The sequence below is a fragment of the Gekko japonicus genome, unplaced genomic scaffold (genome assembly GCF_001447785.1).
Source record: "Gekko japonicus isolate JY-2015 unplaced genomic scaffold, Gekko_japonicus_V1.1 scaffold1720, whole genome shotgun sequence".
Taxonomy (NCBI): Eukaryota; Metazoa; Chordata; class Lepidosauria; order Squamata; family Gekkonidae; genus Gekko; species Gekko japonicus.
Genome location: NW_015173723.1, coordinates 195,354 through 218,599, shown reverse-complemented (window position 1 = coordinate 218,599; position 23,246 = coordinate 195,354). Strand labels below are relative to the sequence as shown.

Genomic DNA, 23,246 nt, shown 5'->3' with positions numbered 1-23,246 from the left:
TGCTCCAGAGCCGGAGGCTAAAAAAACTGTGAGCTAGCTCACACTAACTCAGCTTAGAGGGAACACTGGTAAGGACTAAGGAGTGCCATACAGGTTGGAGGCAGGTACATAGGAGGCTGTGGTGTCACATGTGCTGTTACGTCACTTCCAGTGAAAACCCAGAAGTGACATTGGGTAACTCTAGGAATTGCCAGAAGCTCTGTGGTAAGACCACAGAGTTTCTGGAAATTCCTAGAGCTACTCTTCATCACTTCTGGGTTTTCATTGGTAGTGACAAGTCACATTTATTATTATTTTTCTCTCACTGCTGCTTGGAGCAGTGGTGGGCAGTGGGGCCTGGGGCTGCCTCATTCCCCACTCCAACTGGGGGGGGGGGGGGACACTAGCATGCCTAAGTGTAATCTTTGAACATTTCATCCAAAGAGAGCCAGTTTGGTGTAGTGGCCAAGTGCGCGGACTCTAATCTGGGAGAACCGGGTTTGATTCCCCACTCCTCCTCTTGCACCTGCTGGATGACCTTGGGCAAACCGTAGTTCTGATAAGAGCTGTTCTTGAAAAAGAGCAGTTTCTGTCAGAGCTCTCTCAGCCCCACCTAACCTCACAGGGTGTCTGTTGTGGGGAGGGGAAGGGAAAGGAGTTTGTAAGCCGCTCTGAGACTCCTTTGGGTAGTGAAGGGTGGGGTATAAATCCAATCTCCTCCTCCTCCCAAAGAGAATGAGACATTCCCATCTTTCTGTCAGCAGCTTATACAGCAATTGCGACTCGATGGGAAAACCCACATCACCCAAACCTGTTTCTCTGGCACAAGAAACTCTGGGACTTTTACATCATGGCTAAAATAACACTTAACACCTCTTCACTGGCCTCTGCTTCAGCTCTTACTAACTTTTCTGCTACTCGGCTCCCAATATTAGACTACTTAACAACACAAGACGAAATACCTAGTATAATGACTCAACTTCATTTATGGTGTCAACATAAGGATTGTGTAGCTTAGTCTCGCTTTCTCTTCTCTCCTGATTTGTTTTCCTCTTCCTCTCTCCGATTTTTCCCCTTCGCCTCTATATCATCAAGGATGCTTCTCCACTGACAATAGCTATGACTCAATTTTGTAATTGTTATACCAGTTATTGTTAGGTTCTTAGGCCTCTGTATTTCATATTTATCTTTCGATACAATGTTAATGAACAAAGCCAATGGGACAAAAAGCTACAGCCAGAAATGAGCTTCCTCTCGAAGCCAACGGAAACAAAACCGAAAGTAACATATATTCAAAAAGATGAAACGAACTTTTGGTTAAGAAAAAAAGACCCCAAAACCTTAAGATTATAAGAGAAGCCATGTTGGATCAAGCCAATGGCCCACCTAGTCCGACACTCTGCGTCACACAGTGGCCAAAACCCATTAGGAGGTCTACCAGTGGGGCCAGGACTCCAGACGCCTTCCCACTGTTGCCTCCCAAGCACCCAAAAGACAGAGCCTCACTGCCCCAGACATATGAACATAAGAGAAGCCATGTTGGATCAAGCCAATGGCCCCCACCCAGTCCAACACTCTGTGTCACACAGTAGCCAAAACCCAGGGGCCATCAGGAGGTCCAGCAGTGGGGCCAGAATTCTAGAAGCCCTCTCACTCTTGCCCCCCAAGCACCAAGAAGACAGAGCATCACTGCCCCAGACATAAGAGAAGCCCTGTTGGATAAGGCCAATGGCCCACCCAGTCCAAACACTCTGGGTCACACAGTGGCCAAAAAAACCAGGTGCCATCAGGAGGTCCACCAGCGGGGCCAGAACTCCAGAAGCCCTCCCACCATGGCCCTCCCAAGCAGCAAGGAGACAGAGCATCCCTTGCCCCAGACAGTGTGTTCCCTCTATACCTTGTGGCTAATAGCCACTCATGGACCTGTGCTCCATGAGCCAGTTTGGTGTAGTGGTTTAAGTGTGCGGACTCTAATCTGGGAGAACCGGGTTTGATTCCCCACTCCTCCACTTGCACCTGCTGATGTGACCTTGGGTCAGTCACAAGCTCTGGCACAGCTGTTCCTGAAAGAGCAGTTTGTGTCAGAGTTCTCTCAGGGTGTCTGTTGTGGGGAGGGAAAGGGAAAGGAGTTCGTAAGCCACTCTGAGACTCCAAGTGAAGGTTGGGGTATAAACCCAATCTCTTCTTCTTCTCTTTGTGCTCATCCCTAATGTCCAGATATGCTGAGTAGGTGTAAACTGCCATCATGTTGCGGCCAATTTATGGCAACCCCCATAGGGTTTTCAAAGCAAGAGATCAATAGAGGTGGTTTCCCCATCGCCTGCCTCTGTGTAGCAACCTTGGACATCCAAATACAATCTGGTGCTGACCCTGCTTAGCTTCCGAGATCTGAGGAGATCAGGTGAGCCAGATATGATACAGAATAAAAATAAGCTGGGGTTGGGAAGAGAGTCCTGAGGGTCTTCAACCCATTTCTCACTCTAGGGGGGGGAAATGACAATCTGCAGTTGACGGCTGGGAGCGCGAAAGAAATTCCCAGCACGGGCCTGTGTGATTCAGACAGAAGTAATAGATTCCTTTCCAGATCTGGAATCTAACAGCCTTTTTAAAAGGCTGTTTTCTTTGTTGTTCCCCATCAAGTAAAGCCAGATTCTGTACTCTGGCCAAAGCAAGTCTACAAGATGTGCCCACCCCCCCGGGGGGACCCAAGAAACCTCTCATTTTTGCAAACCGGGCAGGCCCCCACATCCCGTGTTATGCCAATAAAGTTTCCGTTTGCAAGAACAGACCTCAGTCTGTTCAAGGGGAAAAGAAAAGGCGAGAGGACGCTCACTCAACTCAAGACTCTTTATAAAATGCCAATTGCTCTCTCCCGGAGCCTCAGTTTGCTTTGGGACTGTGCGGGGGAGAGAAAGGGCGTTTAACACTTCAGTTGCCACCTCGTGTCGTTTGGAATACTGCGTACAGTTCTGGTCACTGCACCGCAAAAAAAATATAGCATTGGGGAAAGCGCAGAAAAGGGAAACTGAAATGATGAAGGGGATGGAACCAGAGCCGTTTGTTGTCGTGATTAAGAGCGCAGACTCTAACCTGGGAGAACTGGGTTTGATTCCCAACTCCTCCACAGAAAGCCTGCTGGTGTGACCTTGGGTCAGTCACAAGTTCTCTCAGAGCTGTTCTCTCAGGAGCAGTTCTCGAAAGAGCTCTCTCAGGCCCACCTACCTCACAGGGTGTCTGTTGTGGGGAGGGGGAGGGAAAGGAGTTTGTAAGCTGCTCTGAGACTCTGAGTGAAGGGCAGGGTATAAGTCCAGTCTCTTATCTTCTTCTTCTTTATGAAGAGAGGTTAAAGAGGTTAGAGCTCTTTAACTTGGAGAAACGAGAACTGAGGGGTGACATGACAAAGCTCACAATACAACACTCAATGAAATTAACGAGCAGCAGGCTTAGAACTGATAAAAGGAAATACTTCTTCACCCAAAGAGTAATTCACATGTGGAATTCCCTGCCATAGGAAGTGGTGGCAGCTACAACTATAGACAGGTTCAAGAGAAGGAGAAGAAGAGAAGAGATTCGATTTATACCCCACCCTTCACTTGAAGCCTCAGAACGGCTTGGAAACTCCTTTCCCTTCCCCTCCCCACCACAGGCACCCTGCGAGGTAGGTGGGGTTGAGAGAGCTCTCTGCAGAACTGCCCTTGAGAGAACAGCTCTGAGAGAACTATGGCGTGCCCAAGGTCATCCAGCAGCTGCAACTGGAAGAGTGGGGATTCAAACCTGGTTCTCCGAGATTAGAGTCGGCGCACTTAACCACTACAAGAGGGGACTGGATCAACATATGGAACAGAAGTCGATCTGTGCTCTTTAGCCACACGGTAGAGATTGAACACTCTGTTTGGGGCAGTGATGCTCTGTGTTCTTGGTGCTTGGGGGACAACAGTGGAGTTCTGACCCCACTGCTGGACCTCCTGATGGCACCTAGTGTTTTTGGCCACTGTGTGACACAGAGTGTTGGACTGGAGGGGCCATTGGCCTGATCCAACATGGCTTCTCTTATGTTCTTCTGCCTGGGGCAGTGATGCTCTGTATTCTTGGTGCTAGGGGGGCCATAGTGTGAGGGCTTCTGGAATTCTGGCCCTGCTGGTGGACCTCCTGATGGCACCTGGGGTTTGGCCACTGTGTGACACAGAGTGTTGGACTGGAGGGGCCAGTGGCCTGATCCAACACTGGCTTCTTCTTATGTTCTTCATTTTGCTAACTGAAACTGAGCTCCTTGCCCTGTTACTTTTGAAAGGGAAAACATATGTTTTTAAAGGACGTATCTTTCCCCCTTTAAAACGAACACAGTAGAGCAGGGAGCTTTTTGCACGGAGGCGAAAAGGATAAACTGCCCTGCATTTCCCCGAAGCAAACTCAGGCTGCCTGCGAGTCGCATTTTCTGCTGTCGCCCTCAGAAAGAATATCAACCCTCTCTTCTGGGCAGACGTTCAGTTCCCTCCTCCTTCTTCACCCCGTTGCCTGCAGACCTTGCAGCTTATATTAAATGAGCTACTGACAACTGAGCAAATATATTTGCTTGCAGGGATCCTCCTCGCCTGATGAAGGCTGAGCAGCAGTGCTCCCTCTGAGCCGTGGAGTCTTGTGAGCAAAAATTCTACTTGGTGAGCAACTGGCCTTAAACTGGTGAGCGAGAGATTTGGCTGCTGCATAAATTAGTTTGCTCTGGGGCCCTCCTTCCTGAGGCGAGACAAAAATGTGTGAGCCGGAGGCTAAAAAACTATGAGCTAGCTCACACTAACTCAGCTTAGAGGGAACACTGCTTAGCAGAGCTTTCCGGGCTGGAACTGGGGAACTTCAGGTGTGAACTTGGCTGCTTTCTGGGGCGCACCGCTTGGATCTCCGTACTAAAGGGACCCTCCTCACGCCTGATAGAAGAAGAAGAGAAGAGATTGGATTTATAGCCTGCCCTTCACTACCCAAAGGAGTCTCAGAGAGCGGCTTAAAATCCCCTTTCCCTTCCCCTCCCCACAACAGACATCCTGTGAGGTAGAAGAAGAAGAGAAGAGATTGGATTTATAGCCTGCCCTTCACTACCCAAAGGAGTCTCAGAGCGGCTTACAAACTCCTTTCCCTTCCCCTCCCCACAACAGACACCCTGTGAGGTAGAAGAAGAAGAGAAGAGATTGGATTTATAGCCTGCCCTTCACTACCCAAAGGAGTCTCAGAGCGGCTTACAAACTCCTTTCCCTTCCCCTCCCCACAACAGACACCCTGTGAGGTAGAAGAAGAAGAGAAGAGATTGGATTTATAGCCTGCCCTTCACTACCCAAAGGAGTCTTAGAGCGGCTCACAAACTCCTTTCCCTTCCCCTCCCCACAACAGACACCCTGTCAGGTAGGTGGGGCTGAGAGAGCTCTGACAGAAACTGCTCTTTTTGAAGAACAGCTGTGCCAGAACTATGGCTTGCCCAAGGTCATCCAGCCAGCTGCAAGTGGAGGAGTGGGGAATCAAACCCAGCTCTCCCAGATTAGAGTCCGCGCACTTAACCATTACACCAAACTGGCTCTCAATACCCGAGCAGCCCATTAGTTTATCTGAACCTGACCGCCCTATAGAAGAGGGGTTCCCAAGCTCTTTGAGCCCACGGGCAACTTTGATATTCTGACACAGGGTAGCAGGCACAGTGATAAAATGGCCACCAAAGGAGGCAGAACTACCCGTACCCAGAGAGGAAGCCCCAGTGTAGGGGAGAAGAGGGGTAATTTAAAAATAATAGTAATAATAAAATTTAAAAATACACCAGGGAAGAGGAGTGAGAGAACATAGCCAACATTGCAGGGGGAGCTACAGATGGAAGAATGTTGTTTTGATTTTTCTTTGTTGTCTGCTCAGAGGCCCAGTGGCCAATCAGAAGCCTTCCTGGCCGAGAGCCCCACATGGGCCAGTTTGGTGTAGTGGTTAAGACCCATAGCAGACTCTAATCCGGGAGAAGGAGCTGCGGTGGCTCAAGTGGGTAAGACGCTGAACTGCAGGCTGTGGAAGGTCAGTAGTTCAGCAGTTCGAGACCCGAGTGTGCTGCATGACGGAGTGAGCTCCCATCTCTAGTTCCAGCTCCTGCCAACCTAGCAGTTCGAAAGCAAGAAATTGCAAGTAGATAAATAGGTACCACTTCGGTGGGAAGGTAACAGTGTTCCGTGCGCCTTGGTGTTTAGTCATGCCAGCCACATGACCACAGAAATGTCTTCGGACAGCGCTGGCTCTTCGGCTTTGAAACAGAGATGAGCACCGCAACCCTAGAGTTGGATTCGACTGGCTTTCGCGCTAGGGAACTTTTACCTTTACCTTTAATCCGGCAGAATCGGGTTTGATTCCCCACTCCTTCACATGGTGTGACCCCCATTGGGGAGTCCAGCTATAGAAGCTTCTGTTTTAGGCTTAACCTCGATGAGTGCAAAAGTCAGCCATCACTGTCTATGGCCGTTATCAAAATAATCCCTCTTGAGCATTGGGTGAGTCACTAATGGCTCCGTGCCATAATTCCGTGATGGTTGAGTTTATTGTGTGTTTATTCTTTCCTTTTATGTCGTCCCATTGATAGTTCGCAACCTGGAAGAAGGCTATGAAACGTGCAGAGAATTCTGGACACACGTTGACGCAGATAGCGTCTTCACTGCCTGCTGAAATGTTGTAATTGGACTACACTGTCCATGGTTAAATGTTGGGAGCAACTCCAAGAAAAACCCCTTTTTGGCTGCTTTTACGAACTTTGGAATAGGCGCTAACCATCCGTTGTTCCTTCCTTGTGAAACTTTATATCTCCGAATAATTGGAAACCTATGCCTTTGAGTAATTGTTTGTAAAAATTTATATTGTTGGCATCTCATATGCTATATGATAGTAAATTCTAATCATTAGTAGGCAGTAAATGTTTTGTGCATGGTGTTACTTCGTTACTTATAACGACTGTCTATGAGGGACTTGGCTTGGGGAACTCACTGCCACAAGATGGATATTGGCTTTGATCAATGTAAAAAAGGGTATTATATACTGGGCTTGAGGTAGCTTTTCTAAAAGGGATTTCTTTATTTAGCTCAGAACACGACAATCAATACACTGAAGAATCCCAACTTATATACAATTTAGAACTAGCTAAACCACACCCTTAGAATACTAAGGTCCAATCATGAGTGAGCACTTAAGACCAATAGGGTTTGTTCCCGCCGAAAGTCATAGTCTTTCCTGATTGGTCCGTTCCACAACATCAGCCAATCATAGGGTTGCCAAGTCCTACCTTGGGAATAGCGGGGAGGAGTCCCGGACGTCTCCTGGAGTCTTGTGATGTAATCGTGTTGGGCACATTGGGGGCAGGGCCACAATCATCCAGGGAAAACCATAGAGTTTTCCCTGGGATGATAGAGTGTCCCCCTGCAATGTGCCCAATGCAATTACGTCACTTCCGGGTGACGTGTTCACACCGGGCACGTCGCGTGCTTTGGGGGTAGGGTCCCTGCTGGCGGCCCAATCCCTGCCGACGGGGAACGGGCCTCTCAGGAAGGGGTTTCCCCGCCCCCCCCCCGGGGGACTTGGCAACCCTAGCCAATCAGGTTGTTGGTTTTAGGATACTGGGAATCTATGGAGCTTGTGACTGAAGCTCAGGATCATTCTCCTCTCAGGCTATCTACATAAGGTAATACAGAACAGGGGGGATGAATACCTCATTTTTTAAAGAGTCCTTTGGGGTCAAGGAGCTGCAGGCTGTGGAAGGTCGGTAGTTCAGCAGTTCGAGACCCGAGTGTGCCGCATGACAGAGTGAGCTCCAGTCTCTAGTTCCAGCTCCTGCCAACCTAGCAGTTCGAAAGCAAGAAATTGCAAGTAGATAAACAGGTACCACTTCGGTGGGAAGGGAACAGCGTTCCGTGCGCCTTGGTGTTTAGTCATGCCGACCACATGACCACGGAAACGTCTTCGGACAGTGCTGGCTCTTCGGCTTGGAAACGGAGATGAGCACCACAACCCTAGAGTCGGATTGGACTGGCTTTCGAGCAAGGGAACCTTTACCTTTTACCTTTGGGATCAACTGTTACCCTAAAAGCACAGGAAGGTTTTTTTTTCAATGCCTGCCTTTACCCCAGGAAATAGGAAAGTGAGCTTCATGGGCTCATTTCTCTGAAGCCATTTCAAAAGCTAGAAGGACAACGATCCCAAATAAATACGTCTCTCAAAGCGCTCCTTCTTTTAAAGCGCCACTTCCCTTTACTGCCAGCAATGAAACGCATTTCCAGAAGAGAGGAGAATGACAAACTCCCCCTCCGCTGCAGCTGATTTAAGAACAACTTAGCAGAAAGGAGTGAGAGTTGTTTTCCTAGCTGAGCCAGCAAGAACAGCAAAGTCATTTTATGAGACCCGGTTGGGCCGCTCCAGCGGATCATTCCTTTCTGACACATGGCCCGCTTTAAAAACTTGCATCGCACATCTTCCACCAGAGGCCAAAACATGATTCATTTCAAACCAGATCATTCCTTCTCACCACCACCCCCCACCACCATCCCCATGAAACAATCCCACATGCGGTTGGAACGGGGGAAAAGTAACACATTTGCCTGTTTTAGGAGGGGAGCGATCCACGGAGGAAATCCGTTGAAATAAATGGGGACTGGGTTGGAGGGGGGAAGAAGAAGAAGATGAAGAAGAAGTTGGATTTATACCCCGTCCTTCACTCAGAGTCTCAGAGCGGCTTACAGTCTCCTTTCCCTCCTCCTCCTCCCCACAACAGGCACCCTGACTGTGAGGCAGGTGGGGCTGAGAGAGCTCTGAGAGAACTGCCCTTGAGAGAACAGCTCTGAGAGAACTTGTAAATCCAAAAACAGGGGAAAAACTAGTCTCCCAGAGGTCCCAGATATACAAATCGCTCTTTACACTATAAACCTTGTAGTCTGTTGAAATTACTGAAATCGGGTTCCGCCTACACAGCTGGCAAACTGAAGAAGTTGAAGGAAACGCCTCTTTTAAGTATCTAGAACAGGCGTCTTTGCAAAGGCTGTTTGGAAAATGTTTTGACTATGTGGACTCCTCCAATCAAGTTGAACTGATTACATGGACTTTACGTCTCGCCTTCTAAGGAGGAAGCGTTGTATCCTGTGCCTTATTAGAGTTATAAGGTAAAGGTAAAGGTTCCCTTGCTCGAAAGCCAGTCAAATCCGACTCTAGGGTTGCGGTGCTCATCTCCGTTTCCAAGCCGAAGAGTCAGCGCTGTCCGAAGACGTTTCTGTGGTCATGTGGCCGGCATGACTAAACACCAAGGCGCACAGAACGCTGTTACCTTCCCACCAAAGTGGTACCTATTTATCTACTTGCAATTTCTTGCTTTCGAACTGCTAGGTTGGCAGGAATTAAAGAGTTATAGTATGCACTTAATTTTGTTGTTGGGACACCACCAACTTTATATTTGTTAAATACAGTTTGTATTTTGGCAATTTATGATGGTGTTTCTCCTAGCGGAATTTGTATATCTGGGAACTGAGAGAACGCGTGACTGACCCAAGGTCACACCAGCAGCTGCCTGTGGACGAATGGGGGGAAACAAACCTGGTTCTCCACGATTAGAGTCTGCGCTTCTAACCACTACGCCAACCTGGCTCTGTTCCAGAGTAGCCAATGAAGGTGCCTTCTTGTTGGGTGACAGTGAGATATTGAAAAAATGGTATTTAGCAGAGATAAGATAGCCCAGCAGAGCCAGAGTAAGATAATTCAGACTCAGAGTCCATGTGTGATAAAAATAGAACGTTTTTACTAAATTCTAGCATGGGGAAGGGTAACTGGGATGAAAATAACAACAGAGCTAAATCGGCTGCATCCTTACTCTACAAAGACAAAACTAGAAGAGAGGAGAGTATGGCTGCTCTTCTTGTTCTCCAGAACACCAAACAAAGATGGGAAGAGAAGCCATAAAATGGTAATACACCTTGACACTGTAGTCCCAATCAAATTCCTAGATCAGGGAGAAAATTCCCGGGCTTCCTATATCTAAAGAACATTGGTTACATGAGAAACATGTGACTTCCTGTGAGTAACATAAACAAGCATTTAACCCCAGATATACTGAGTGCTTTCAACTTGGAATACCCAACACTTCTGCATTAGGGTCCCAGCTCTGGGTTGAGAAATACCTGGAGATTTTTTTTGGGGGGGGGTGTTCCCATGGCACATGTAGGTGAAGGAGACATGCCTAGGATCGGTAAACCGCTTGTCGGTTCTGCCTAGCGTCCCCCCAGTGTTCTCGAATGTTCTTTACATTTTTAGAACATTTTTTGTAATGCTCAAAAGATCTCATTTCTCCACCACCGCCCCCAATTGCTCTACAAATTGCCAACATTTGGTTTTGGAAATGACTGGAAATGTTGAGCGTCTTCTGCTGCTGAGGATCCTCTTTGATTCCACCGAGGAGGGGGCCGGCCTGTGGAAAAGCAGGCCCCGCTTATGTGCGGTCGGACCCAAACCGCCATCTGTTTTTTCGCAGCTCAGCTGCTAGAACTGCCGCCCGCCCAACCCAGCGAATCCAAGACTGGGTTTATCTCCCTCGCCCTGGCATCCGAAATATGCGCTCAGGCTGGGCCGGCGCTCGGCGGGGGGTTGAGTGTTTGCATATGGATGAGCAGGCAGGCCTGACCAAACCGTGAACCAGCAAGACAGGAGTGGTTGGGGGTGGGGGTGGGGGGGCTTGTTCAGAGAAGGCCAAGCCTGTTAAGTCCTGAGCTTAACAAAGAGTCAGAGAGTGATTTTAGCCAAAACTCAAGTTTATTCTTCTTCACGCTCACTTCTCCAACACGGTACAACATCTGATAGCCCGAACAGTTTGTCCATAGAAACTGTTCGGTATTTAAACATTCCCGGTTAATGTAGCCACTCCTACTTTACATTTAACAACCTATCAGGTTGATCGCATAAGGACCAATCATACATGTTCCCGCTTCCCGTTCGCTTGAACGTGATTGGACCAATAGTCCTGGACTTGAAGCCCTAGTCCAAGACGAAGCTTTGTATAGCTTCCCTATGGGATGATTCACCCATATCCGCATGTACTCATGTCTGAATATGAATACATTACAAAGCCGATCTGGACTCGGTAGGGTTGCCAAGCTCCAGGTGGTGGCTGGAGATCTCCGGGAGTTACTATTGATCTCCAGGCGGCAGAGATCAGATGGCATGGAGAACACGGTCGCTTTGAGAGGTGGACTCTGTGGCATTATACACCATGCTGAGGTCCCCCCCCCTTCCCAAATCTCACCCTCCTCAGGCTCGACCCCCCCAAAATCTCCAGGTATTTCCCAACCTGGAGCTGGCAACCCTAGAACTTGGAATGATTTGGCATTCCCCCTGAAATATACCTGGGAAACAGGGTTGGGAAATTCCTGGAGATTTGGGGGTGGGGTCTGGGGTGGGCGGGGCTTGGGGAGGGGAGGGACCTCAGTGGGGTATAATGCTATGGAGTTCCCCCTCCAGAGTAGCCATTTTCTCCAGGGGAACTGATCTCTGTCACCTGGAGATTGGGGATCCCAGCTCAAGAGGCAGAAATCCTGAGTGGGCTGGAGATTTGGGGACAGAGATTGTACTTTTCTTATTATTATAATAACTAGAAATAAGGCCCGTTGTGGAAATAAATACAACGGGAGCTAGAAAGAGGCTCTGGGAGAGTGCTCTGGCTTTGGGCAAACAGTGTCAGTTTGCTGTGGTGACCTCAGCAGGGTATAATGACAGAGTCCACTGTTTTCTCCAGAGGGACATACAGCAGGTTCCATATGAAACTGACATTCCAACTGCCTTGCGGGGGGGGGGGAGTTTGAGGTGTGGAATGGAGTGAAGTCCAATCAGCTTCCATATGCAAAAGACCTTGAAACGCTGGGCGGGACTGCACAAAGCAGCCAGTCAACCCAGCCAGCGTCTTCTGACTGACAGTTCAAGCGTTCATACACTAAAGGTGTGCATTTTAGAACGTTGGCACCCACTACTCTTTTATAATAAGGGAGAGATAGGTGGAACTGCAGACATTATCTGAGGCACCTCTGTGCTTATCTATTTGTGTGTGTGTGTACATACACACACACACACACACACACACACACACACAACTACATGGCAAATCCAAGGCAAAACTTCTGCAAAAAAGAAGGGGGCCCCGCGATCCTGGGGGGGGGAGTGCCATGTTGAGGAGGAGGAAGCATCCGCAGGTGAGCCTTCTCCCCGCCCCCCAGCACCAACGGCAAGCCTTATACCTCCTCCTCCCCCAGCACCCACCAAACCTTCTCTTTCCCCCCTTCGGCGAGGCCTGAGCGGCTCACAGCCACCGGCCTGCCAAGCCTTCTCCCTCCCCCCTGGGACGCGCGGTGAGGCCTGAGCTCGGCCCACCAAGCCTTCTCCCACCCCCTCCTGCCCCAGCGACGGCGGTAAAGTTGCCGGGGCGTTCTCTGCGCATGCGCAGAGAACGCTCTTTTACTTTTTGGGGGGTTTAAATATCCCCTGTATACTTTTTTCAAGTTTTTTAGATTTTTCTGCACACCTGGAGACTGCTCCAAGTGTGCAGGAAAATCTCTTCGCCCCCCAAGTGCCCCAACATACGGATTTCGATATCCGCATGCAGGGGGCGCCTTCGCTATTAGATATATAGATGACCTGCCGACCATTTTTCGTCTCACCTTGACACAGAGGGTACTCCATCTTTTCTGTGTTATACCTCTGATGATGCCAGTCACAGCTACTGATGAAATGTCAGGTCCTACAATGCCAAGACCAAGGCCGTATAGCGTGGAAAAATCTACAACAGCTAATGAACTCCTGCCGTGAAAGCCTTTGATAACATATTGACTTCTGAGCTTTTTTTCCCTTAGGAACTGACGTGCTCGCCCGCCCTGACCTTTGAATGGCAGGTCTAGGAACAGGCCGGGAGCCCCCCCCCTTAAAGACAGGCACTCAGATTTATTTATTTAACTGTAATTTAACTGCCCCCTTAAAAATTTAAGTGCCCCCTCAAACAAAAAATCCTGGCTACGGGCCACCCTCCTGCCCTTCCCAGACTTTTGAGTGCTGGGCCGCAGTCTCCATTCACTGAGATTTCACCTATGAAGTAATTTATTTTGAGAATTTTAGTGTCGTCTCTCCAGAGACAAGCTCCGGGTAGCTCACAAAGTAAAAACGGCACAATAAAACCATGAAAATCAAGAAAACGTGGAAACGGGCCCATTAATACGGCAGCACCGTTAACACCTCCCTGCTTCCCCCCCCTCCCCCAAAATAAAGAAACCAACAGTTGCTTTCAAAGGCCGGGCCGGAGTTGCTAAAAGGACCCTTTCCAAAACGCCTCTTTTTGACGGGATGCAGTTCTGTTCCTTTCAACTCCTATCCCCATAGGAAAGGGTCTCCGCCTCGTGCTGGTTCCCCAGGAGCGGTTTTTCAATTAGACACTGCGGCTCTGCAGCCTGTTTCAAATGCTCTCTTGTCAAACTATACTTGTTAACAGGACGCCAAGGGAAAACCGAGAGCACTTGAAAACATGGCGACGCAGCCGACTTAGGAGGAAAGCGATATCCTCCCGCGGTCTCGGCTGATAAGCGTTCTCGGATATGAGACAGTGCTCGGGAAATGTGCGGAGAGCTTAATCTTGTCAGGCCGACCCCTGAGCGGTTGGGAAGATCCAGCCTTGTGGAAGGTCTACTTTTCTCACCCAGCAGGGAAACGGGGTTCCCAAAGGGCGTTCCACAGCTCTTCACTCCCACTATTTACAAGAGCTCCTTGCATTTCGGCTTGGCGAATTGTTACATATAGGGTTGCCCAGGGGTCATTTCGTAGAAAAAGAGGTCCAGGAGCAGGCCGCGTGCCAGAAGATCCGCGGAGCTGAGAAGACTGGCCTTAGACAGCACAAAGAATGGGACGCTGACCCCAGTGGACCGCCGGAGGAAGAGAGCCATGGAACAGCTAACCCACCACTTGGGTGCCGGTAGGTAGCCCCACCCCCTGTAACATATGTGGCCATAGTCTAGGGAATTAACTTGCACTTGCAACGTATCTGTAAACCGCTCTGAGACCTTCGGGTCTGAGCGGTATAGAAACCGAATATTGTAGTAGTAGTAGTAGTAGTAGTAGTAGTAGTAGTAGTAGTAGTAGTAGTAGTAGTAGTAGTAGTAGTAGTAGTAGTAGTAGTAGTAGTAGTAGTAGTAGTAGTAGTAGTAGTAGTAGTAGTAGTAGTAGTAGTAGTAGTAGTAGTAGTAGGCTCTGCAGCTTACCTGGCTGCTTCTTGCTCTGACTGAGGGCTGCTGGGAGCAGGGGGCGGGGCTTGTTGCATGTGCCCGCCCCCTGGGCTCTTTACTGCCGGAGCTCCGCTCCTGTGCACTTCCCCAGGAAATGACCCGTTGCCAGCCTCCAGGTGGGGCCTGGGGATCTCCTGCTGTCCCAGCTGACAGAGATCAGCTCCCCTGGAGAAAATGGCTGCTTTGGAGGGTGGACTCTATGGCATCAGACCATGCTGAGGCCCCTCCCCTCCCCAAACCCCGCCCTCTCCAGGATCCACCCCCAAAGTCTCCAAGTATTTTCCAACCCAGACCTGGCAACCCTAGTTACATAGGGTTACTGCGCTTCAATCTGAGAAATTCCTGGAGATTTAGAGGTGGTGCCAGGAGATGGCGGGGGGTTGGGGCTGGGGAGGGTTTTCACATAGAATCAACCGATATACGACAAAGTCTCCCATCTGAAGACAGCATAGGTCCATGAGTGACTATTAGCCACAAGGTATAGATGGAACAGGGGCCACGGTGGCTCAGAGGTTAAGATGCTGAGCTGCAGACCGGAAGGTCTGTAGTTTGGCAGTTCAAGACCTGAGTGCTGCGTGACAGAGTGAGCTCCCGTCTCTGGCCCCAGCTCCTGCCAACCTAGCAGTTTGAAAGCAAGAAAATGCAAGTAGATAAATACGTACCTTTTCGGTGGGAAGGTAGCAGTATTCCGTGAGCCTTGGCGTTTAGTCATGCTGGTCACATGACCACAGAAGCGCTTCGGACAGCGCTGGCTGTTCGGCTTGGAAACGGAGATGAGCACCGCCCCCTAGAGTCGGATTCGACTGGCTTTCGAGCAACGGAAGCCTTTACCTTTATAGATGGAACACTCTGTCTGGGGCAGTGATGCTCTGTCTTCTTGGTGCTTGGGGGGCAAGAGTGGGAGGGCTTCTGGAGTTCTGGCCTCACTGGTGGACGTCCTGATGGCACCTGGTATTTTTGGCCACTGTGTGACACAGAGTGTTGGACTGGAGGGGCCACTGGCCTGATCCAAGACTGGCTTCTCTTATGTTCTTATTTTCTCCAGGGGAACTGTTCTTTGTAGTCGGGAGACCTGTTGTAATTCTGGAAGAGCCCCGGGGCTCCATCGGGAGGTGGGCGACCCTAGAATTGGAGAGGGTTTGTTCCTGCAAGGTCATTTCCCCCTACAACTCTGAATTAGGAAATTCCTGGAGATTCAGCTGGGTATAATGTCATGGAATCATAGAGTTGGAGGAGACCCTCCAGGAATGTCATAGACTCCGCCCTTCAAAGCGGCCATTTTGTCCAGGATAACTGAGCTCCGTTATCTGGAGATCAGTCGCAATTCTGGGAGGTCTCTGGGCCCCCACTGGAGGTTGGCAACTGTATCTCCTCCCCCATTTTTTGCTTATATACCAAGGGAGTTGCTGCAGGTAGGGCCTGGGAATCCCCCAGAATTGCCACTGCTCTCCCGAAGACAGAGATTTGTGATCTGCAGGCTGTGGAAGGTCGGTAGTTCAGCAGTTTGAGACCCGGGTGCCACATGACGGAGTGAGCTCCCATCTCTAGTTCCAGCTCCTGCCAACCTAGCCGTTCGAAAGCAAGAAATTGCAAGTAGATAAATAGGTACCACTTTGGTGGGAAGGTAACAGCGTTCCGTGCGCCTTGGTGTTTAGTCATGCTGGCCACATGACCACGGAAACGTCTTCGGACAGCGCTGGCTCTTTGGCTTTGAAACGGAGATGAGCACCGCAACCCTAGAGTCGGATTCGACTGGCTTTCGAGCAAGGGAACCGTTACCTCTACCTTTTTTCTCCTGGAAGGGGACTCAGAGTGGCTTCCTTTGTTCTCCTCTCCTTCATTTTACCCTCACAACAGCCCTGTGAGGTAGGCTGTTAGGCTGAGAGCGTGACTGGCCCAAGGTCACCCAATAAGCTTCCATGGCACAAGCAGGGATTTGAACCTGGAGTCTCCCACATCGTAGTCCAACACCCTAAGCACCACACCACACCGGCTTTCAGTTTCCCTGGAGTAAATGGTGCCATCAGAGGATGGCCTCTATATGGCCAGTTTGGTGTAGTGGTTAGGAGCGCAGACTCTAATCTGGGAGAACCGGGTTTGATTCTCCCCACGCCTCCACATGCAGCTGCTGGTGTGACCTTGGGTCAGTCACAAGTTCTCTCAGAGCTGTTCTCTCTGGAGCAGTCCTCGAGAGAGCTCTCTCAGCCCTGCCTACCTCACAGGGTGTCTGTTGCGGGGAGGGGAAGGAGATTGTAAGCCGCCTCCTTTGGGTGGTGAAGGGTGGGGGTATAAATCCAATCTTCTCCTCCCCATCTTTTCATTATATTCTGCTGTGGTAACCCCCCCCTAAAACTCCACCTTCTTCCCCAGGCTCCACCCCCTCCCAGAATTTTCCAGGAATTTTCCCACCTGGGCTACATTCAAGATCCTCATCATCTTCATGTCAAACTGTCTCAGAGTTAGAGTCCCCTCAAGCTGATTTTGGAGAGGAGAAGTCGAAACGGGCTCCAGAAATGTGCGCTAGCCCGCTGGTTTGGCTTCTGCCTTCGACTTGGCTTTTGGTGTTTTCTCAGATCTTTTCAGGTACTGTGTTCCCAGAGGGGATGGCGGCCAGTTCTGTTTTTTAAAGTTTCTTCTTTGGAAGACCAGAAACAGATGTTTCCAGCTGTACAAGGAGAGGCTGGAAAAACCGGACTAATCAACTCAATGCTCTGTTCAGTACAATCACCTGAAGCAGTTGTGAGAAGGCCTAGAGACAGTGCTGTTTCCCTGGCTTCTTCTTCCATACGCCTAGGGTTGCCAACTCCAGGTGGCACCTGGAGATCTCCCGCTATTACAATTGATCTCCAGATAACCAAGATAAGTTCCCCTGGAGAAAATGGCAGAAGAAGAAGAAGAGGAGGAGGAGGAGGAGGAGGGTATTGCATTTAAACTTCACTCAGAGTCTCAGAGCAGCTTACAATCTCCTTTCCCTTCCCCTCCCCACAACAGGCACCCTGTGAGGTAGGTAGGGCCGAGAGAGCTCTTTCGAGAACAGCTCTGAGAGAACTTGTGACTGACCCAAGGTCACACCAGCAGCTGCATGTGGAGTGGGGAATCAAACGCAGTTCTCCCCAATTAGAGTCCGCGTTCCTAACCATTACACTGAATGTAGAGGATGGGCCCTATGGCATCATACCCCGTTGAGGTCCTTCCCCTCCCCAAGCCCCACCCTCCTCGGGCTCCGCCTACAAAACCTCCAGGTATTTTTCTATCCAGAACTGGCGCAACCCTACTTACACCCAAGGAGTGCCGGCGCTCATTGTTCATCTATCAAAATAGGTTGCCCTCCCCCCTCCATGCCACCGTGGCAAGTTTGGCAAATGGATATTTTCCACCCTTGAGAAAAGCCCTCGCTTCACGCTTTGCGGCTCGAGCTCAAGTCTATAACATCACGCTTCAAAGAAAGCCACGTGACCTTTGCCTTCAACGCGGCCAGGATTTCACGGCTGCAGCGTTCCCGCTCTGAAATTGGCAGGGCTGTTGCTTCCCTTTTCCAAGCAAAAATGCTTTTCACATTTCCTTTTTATTATTAAGACAGCTTAGCCAAGACAGAGAAATGGTGGGGGAGGGAGATACCGGTATGAAGTGTTCATATAGTCCTTTTACATCAAACACCACAAATCAGATTATTCTTCTGCTTGGACTTCCTTGAGGGTCATGAAGTAACGATGAACGAGGATCATAGAAGGAAGAAGGAAGAAGAAGAGGAGGAGGGGGGGGGAGGATATTGGATTTATACCCCGCCCTTCACTACCCAAAGGAGTCTCAGAGTGGCTTACAATTGCCTTTCCCTTCCTCTCCCCACAACAGACACCCAGTGAGGTAAAAGAAGAAGAGAAGGGATGGGATTTATACCCCGCCCTTCACTACCCAAAGGAGTCTCAGAGTGGCTTACAATTGCCTTTCCCTTCCTCTCCCCACAACAGACACCCAGTGAGGTAAAAGAAGAAGAGAAGGGATGGGATTTATACCCCGCCCTTCACTACCCAAAGGAGTCTCAGAGTGGCTTACAATTGCCTTTCCCTTCCTCTCCCCACAACAGACACCCAGTGAGGTAAAAGAAGAAGAGAAGGGATTGGATTTATACCCCGCCCTTCACTACCCAAAGGAGTCTCAGAGTGGCTTACAATTGCCTTTCCCTTCCCCTCCCCACAACAGACACCCTGTGAGGTAAAAGAAGAAGAGAAGGGATTGGATTTATACCCCGCCCTTCACTACCCAAAGGAGTCTCAGAGTGGCTTACAATTGCCTTTCCCTTCCTCTCCCCACAACAGACACCCTGTGAGGTAAAAGAAGAAGAGAAGTGATTGGATTTATACCTCGCCCTTCACTACCCAAAGGAGTCTCAGAGTGGCTTACAATCGCCTTTCCCTTCCCCTCCCCACAACAGACACACTGTGAGGCAGGTGGGGGTGAGAGAGCTCTCTTGAGAACTGCCCTTGAGAGAACAGCTTTGAAAGAACTTGTGTGACTGACCCAAGGTCACACCAGCAGCTGCATGGGGAGGAGTGGGGAATCAAACCCAATTCCCCCAGTCTGGTGTCCGTGCTCTTAACCACTACACCCAACAGGCATTTGATATTAGCTGTTTCGAAAAGAGCTTACGATCCTTTTAATAATACAACCGGTAAAAACTAGTTTCAGCAAACTCTTTAAAGACAAAACTCAGACGCCTTCAAAATTTCCAAGTAGCAGATCAATCACGCCAGCTCTTATTTCAAGAGTTCTTGCATTTATGGACTTCATGTATTTCTACTTTATTCAAGGACTGACCATACAGTGTCAGTGATGGTTGGAATGGACTTTTCTAATTCTCTATGAAGTACTTTGTATGTCAGTAACAGGGACAGTGGATAAATGTTGTAGGGCCACCGTAGCTCAGTGGTTAAGATGCTGAGTTACAGACCGGAAGATTGGAAACTCGGCAGTTCGAGACCTGAGTGCCGCGTGACGGAGTGAGCTCCCGCCTCTGGCCCCAGCTCCTGCCAACCTTGCAGTTCAAAAGCAAGAAACTGCAGGTAGTTCGGTGGGAAGGTAACAGCGTTCCAGGCGCATCAGTGTTTAGTCATGCCGGCCACATGACCACAGAGAAGTCTTCGGACAGTGCTGGCTCTTCAGCTTGGAAATGGAGATGAGCACCGCCCTCTAGAAGAGGAAGAGGAGGAGGAGAGGAGATTGGATTTATACCCCACCCTTCACTCAGAGTCTCAGAGTGGCTTACAAACTCCTTTCCCTTCCCCTCCCCACAACAGGCACCCTGTTAGGTAGGTGGGGCTGAGAGAGCTCTTTTCAGAACTGTCCTTGAGAGAACAGCTGTGCCAGAACTATGGCTTGCCCAAGGTCATCCAGCAGGTGCAAGTGGAGGAGTGGGGAATCAAACCCGGTTCTCTTAGATCAGAGTCCACGTACTTAACCACTACACCAAACTGACTCTCATAGTCGGATTCAACTAGTGTTGGAGCAACGGAAACCTTTTCCTTTTATAAATGTCATAGTTATAGAAGTACTAATCAAATTGACTTTTTCTTTAAATTTATTCTTTATAGTAACATTACCTGGGCTATTTTTGGGCAGGAACGCACAGGAACAGAGTTCCAGCTGGCTCCCAAGTTGGCCATGCCCAGCAGGAACTCATTAGCATAACGGGCCACACCCAGCAGCAGAAACTCATTAGGATTGGCTACATTAGGGGTGTGTGGCCTAACATGCAAAGGAGTTCTTGCTACAAAAAAAAGGCCCTGGGTTTTGACCACAAACAAGGTAAACAGAATAAGAAGCAAAAGGTGGGTGTGGCTGGATGAGTACACTTCTGGTAACATGGGAATGCGGCTTAATATGCTAATGAGCGGTGCAGTCATGGGGTGTGGCCTAATATGCTAATGAGTTTCTGCTTCGGGGTGTGGCCTATTATGCTAATGAGTTCCTGCTGGACTTTTTCTACCAAAAAAGCCCTGACGTTATATATGATTTTCACGGTTTCTGGATTTATTCCAGTTAAAGGACCAGGCAGTAGGTGACAGAAAAGACCTTTGCCTGAGACCCTGGAGAGCGGCTGCCAGTCTGAGTAGACAAGGCCATGTCGTGTCCGATTCAGTATAAGGCAGCTTTGTGCGTTCACCTGCTCTGTCCTCCTATACATTTGGGAAACACTGTCTTATGGCACACAACGATGCAAAGTTCAGCATTTCTCAAAGGAAAAGGAAGCAGCTTGACTGCGTAAATTGAGGCTTGATTCCAGTGACAGATACAGGCCGAGGATTGACCCTACCCGACGGCGAGGCCTGCAGGAACAGCAAACACAATGTTCACGGCTGTCAGAAGGATGAAGAAACATGACAGGCTGCCCTGCGCCAAGATGTTAGCAGCTGCTGGAGCCAGCCATTTCAAGAAGGCCTCCCCTCCCTCTGGCAAACAGGGTGGTGGTGAACAGTTCCACAAGAATGGCTGAACACTTACTTCAGAACCAGTCTGGAGAACTTGTGAGGCGCCACAGGGCAGCCGATGGAGGTGCTGTCTTGGCTCACATTCAGTCAACAAGGTACTATGAAGGTGGGGCAAAAAAACCATATAAAAATGAATTAAAATAAATTTGTTATCCGGTTTTAAAAACATAGGCCTTCAATTGCACCTCTAGAGTGAAAGCCACCGGACTGAGTAGTCGCCAATATACAATATATAGTATAAATATCTCTCCTTATATATAATTGAATAGTGGGTGCCAAAGTTCTAATTCTAAAATGCACTCCCTTAGTGTATGGCTGATGGCACTGCTCCTCAGCATATATCGCCACGTACTTAACCACTACACCAAACTGACTCTCATAGTCGGATTCAACTAGCATTGGAGCAACGGAAACCTTTTCCTTTTATAAATGTCATAGTTATAGAAGTATTAATCATATTGACTTTTTGTAACTAGACACTTTCTTTAAAATTATTCTTTATAGTAACGTTATACAGGGCTATTTTTGGGCAGGAACGCACAGGAACAGAGTTCCAGCTGGCTCCCAAGTTGGCCACACCCAGCAGGAACTGATTAGCATAATAGGCCGCACCCAACAGCAGAAACTCATTAGGACTGGCTACATGAGGGGTGTGTGGCCTAACATGCAAAGGAGTCCCTGCTACAAAAAAAAGCCCTGGGTTTTGACCACAAACAAGGTAAACAGAATAAGAAGCAAAAGGTGGGTGTGGCTGGATGACCACACTTCTGGTAACACGGGAGTGTGGCCTAATATGCTAATGAGCTATGCTCTCATGGGTGTGGCTGGATATGCTAATGAGTTTCTGTTGTTGGGTGTGGCCTATTATGCTAATGAGTTCTTGCTGGGCTTTTTCTACAAAAAAAGCCCTGAGTATAAATGTCTCAAAGTTGATGATACACAAACACGACCATAGTAAACCAGACTCAATGAGCATCTCAGAGTTGATAGTCCACAAACAAAAACCGCAGTCAACAAGACCAAACACGTTTCGGCCCTGTGGGCCTTCTCCACTAGTCATAAATATATGCATACGCAGCAAGTACAAATGTTGATATAATTAGCCAGACTAGGTGTTAATTGATTCGTGCATATTTTATTCTGTGTGGCCAAACGGAGACATTACAGAGATCGTGGACCTTGTGTCAGGGTTTTCACACTCAAACACAAAAAATGTAAGATTGTAAGTCATATCAACCTAATCTTGGCAGTTCGTTTCCTTGCGGTGTGTATGTATACATTCACCCCCCCCCCTTTTTTTGGTGTGTTCACATTTAGTCAACGTCGCCTCGGCAGAATATTCCTGTCATGCTAAAAAGAAGGAAATGCTCCATGTTCTGCCCCATGGGAACGAAAAACTAATCAACCACGATGCTCTAATTCTGGGGCCTTCTCTTGGAACCCTGAGGTAAAAACCATTCTCTGGTGAATGGTCACAGATAAACACATGAAACTGCCTTCTACAGAGTCAGACCATTTGTCTGTTCAGGGCAGCGATGTCTACTTCGACGGGCACCAGCTTTCCAGAGGAAGGCCACAGACGATTCATCATGAGGTAAATTGTTCCCTGGCTTCCAACGGGGAGGAGATGGCCTGATTGAGCGCTCTCCTATGAAAACAAAATCCTGTCACGTAGACTGTATCCAGACATCCTGTAAATCTCTGTTCATGATGGGCACAAACGAGGCTTGTGGGCCACGCACAGGCTCCCGTGTAATTAAAAGCTTCTTGGTAGGGGAAACCTTCAGCCAAATTCCAGTCGGCCATGACATCCAAATGCAGGCACTCACGCAAACTTAAGCAGAGTTACACCCTTCGAAGTCCATGGGCTTACAATCATGTAACTCTGATTTAGGATTTTTTTTTTAAAATTTAACTTTCATCTTATATACCGCTCTAACCCCGAAGGGTCTCTGAGCGGTTTACATACAATTTAGATACCTATCTAGGGCCACATTATATGAGGGGAGTGACTGCCTACCGGCACCCAGGCAGCAGAGCTCTGTTGTTATACGTCTCTTCTTTCAAGTGGGCTTTGGATGTTATTATTCTTCGGCGTTCTACCTCCTGGCGCCTTGAAACGGATCTTAATTCAGTGGCTCTCTCCGGCGGACTCATCCTGGTGCGCGGCTCCGCACCAGCCGCAGCTCTGGCTCATGTTATACCGGCTCTGCTGCGCCGCCATGTCACCGCACCTCCACAATTCCGTCTCCGCCCGGATTCTGCCGCTCGACGCCATGCTCACTGGGTCGCGAGGGTCGTTCGTCAATCGCACCGCCGCCGATGCTCCAGCTGCACACCGCCACAGGAGGAGGGTGCCCCCTGCCACCTAGGGGCAGGTACCCGTTTTATCTACTCGCTTTACGCTTTTGAACCGCTGGGTGGGCGGGAGCTGGGACTGGGACCGGGAGCTCACCCCGGCCGCGGTGGGTCTCAAACAGCCTTAATG

General features: G+C 49.2%; 1 protein-coding gene across 1 annotated transcript in view; it reads right to left on the bottom strand.

Moving 5' to 3' along the window:
• DACT1 (dishevelled-binding antagonist of beta-catenin 1) overlaps window positions 1–23,036 on the bottom strand; it is an 88,325-nt gene extending 65,289 nt beyond the window's left edge. The window contains exons 1-2 of the mRNA XM_015423373.1: window positions 22,936–23,036; window positions 20,584–20,596 (exon numbers count right to left, since the gene is read on the bottom strand). Of these exons, the coding sequence (XP_015278859.1) occupies window positions 20,584–20,596; window positions 22,936–23,036 (114 nt within the window). The remainder of the gene's footprint in view (window positions 1–20,583; window positions 20,597–22,935) is intronic.
• Window positions 23,037–23,246: the final 210 nt, after the last annotated feature.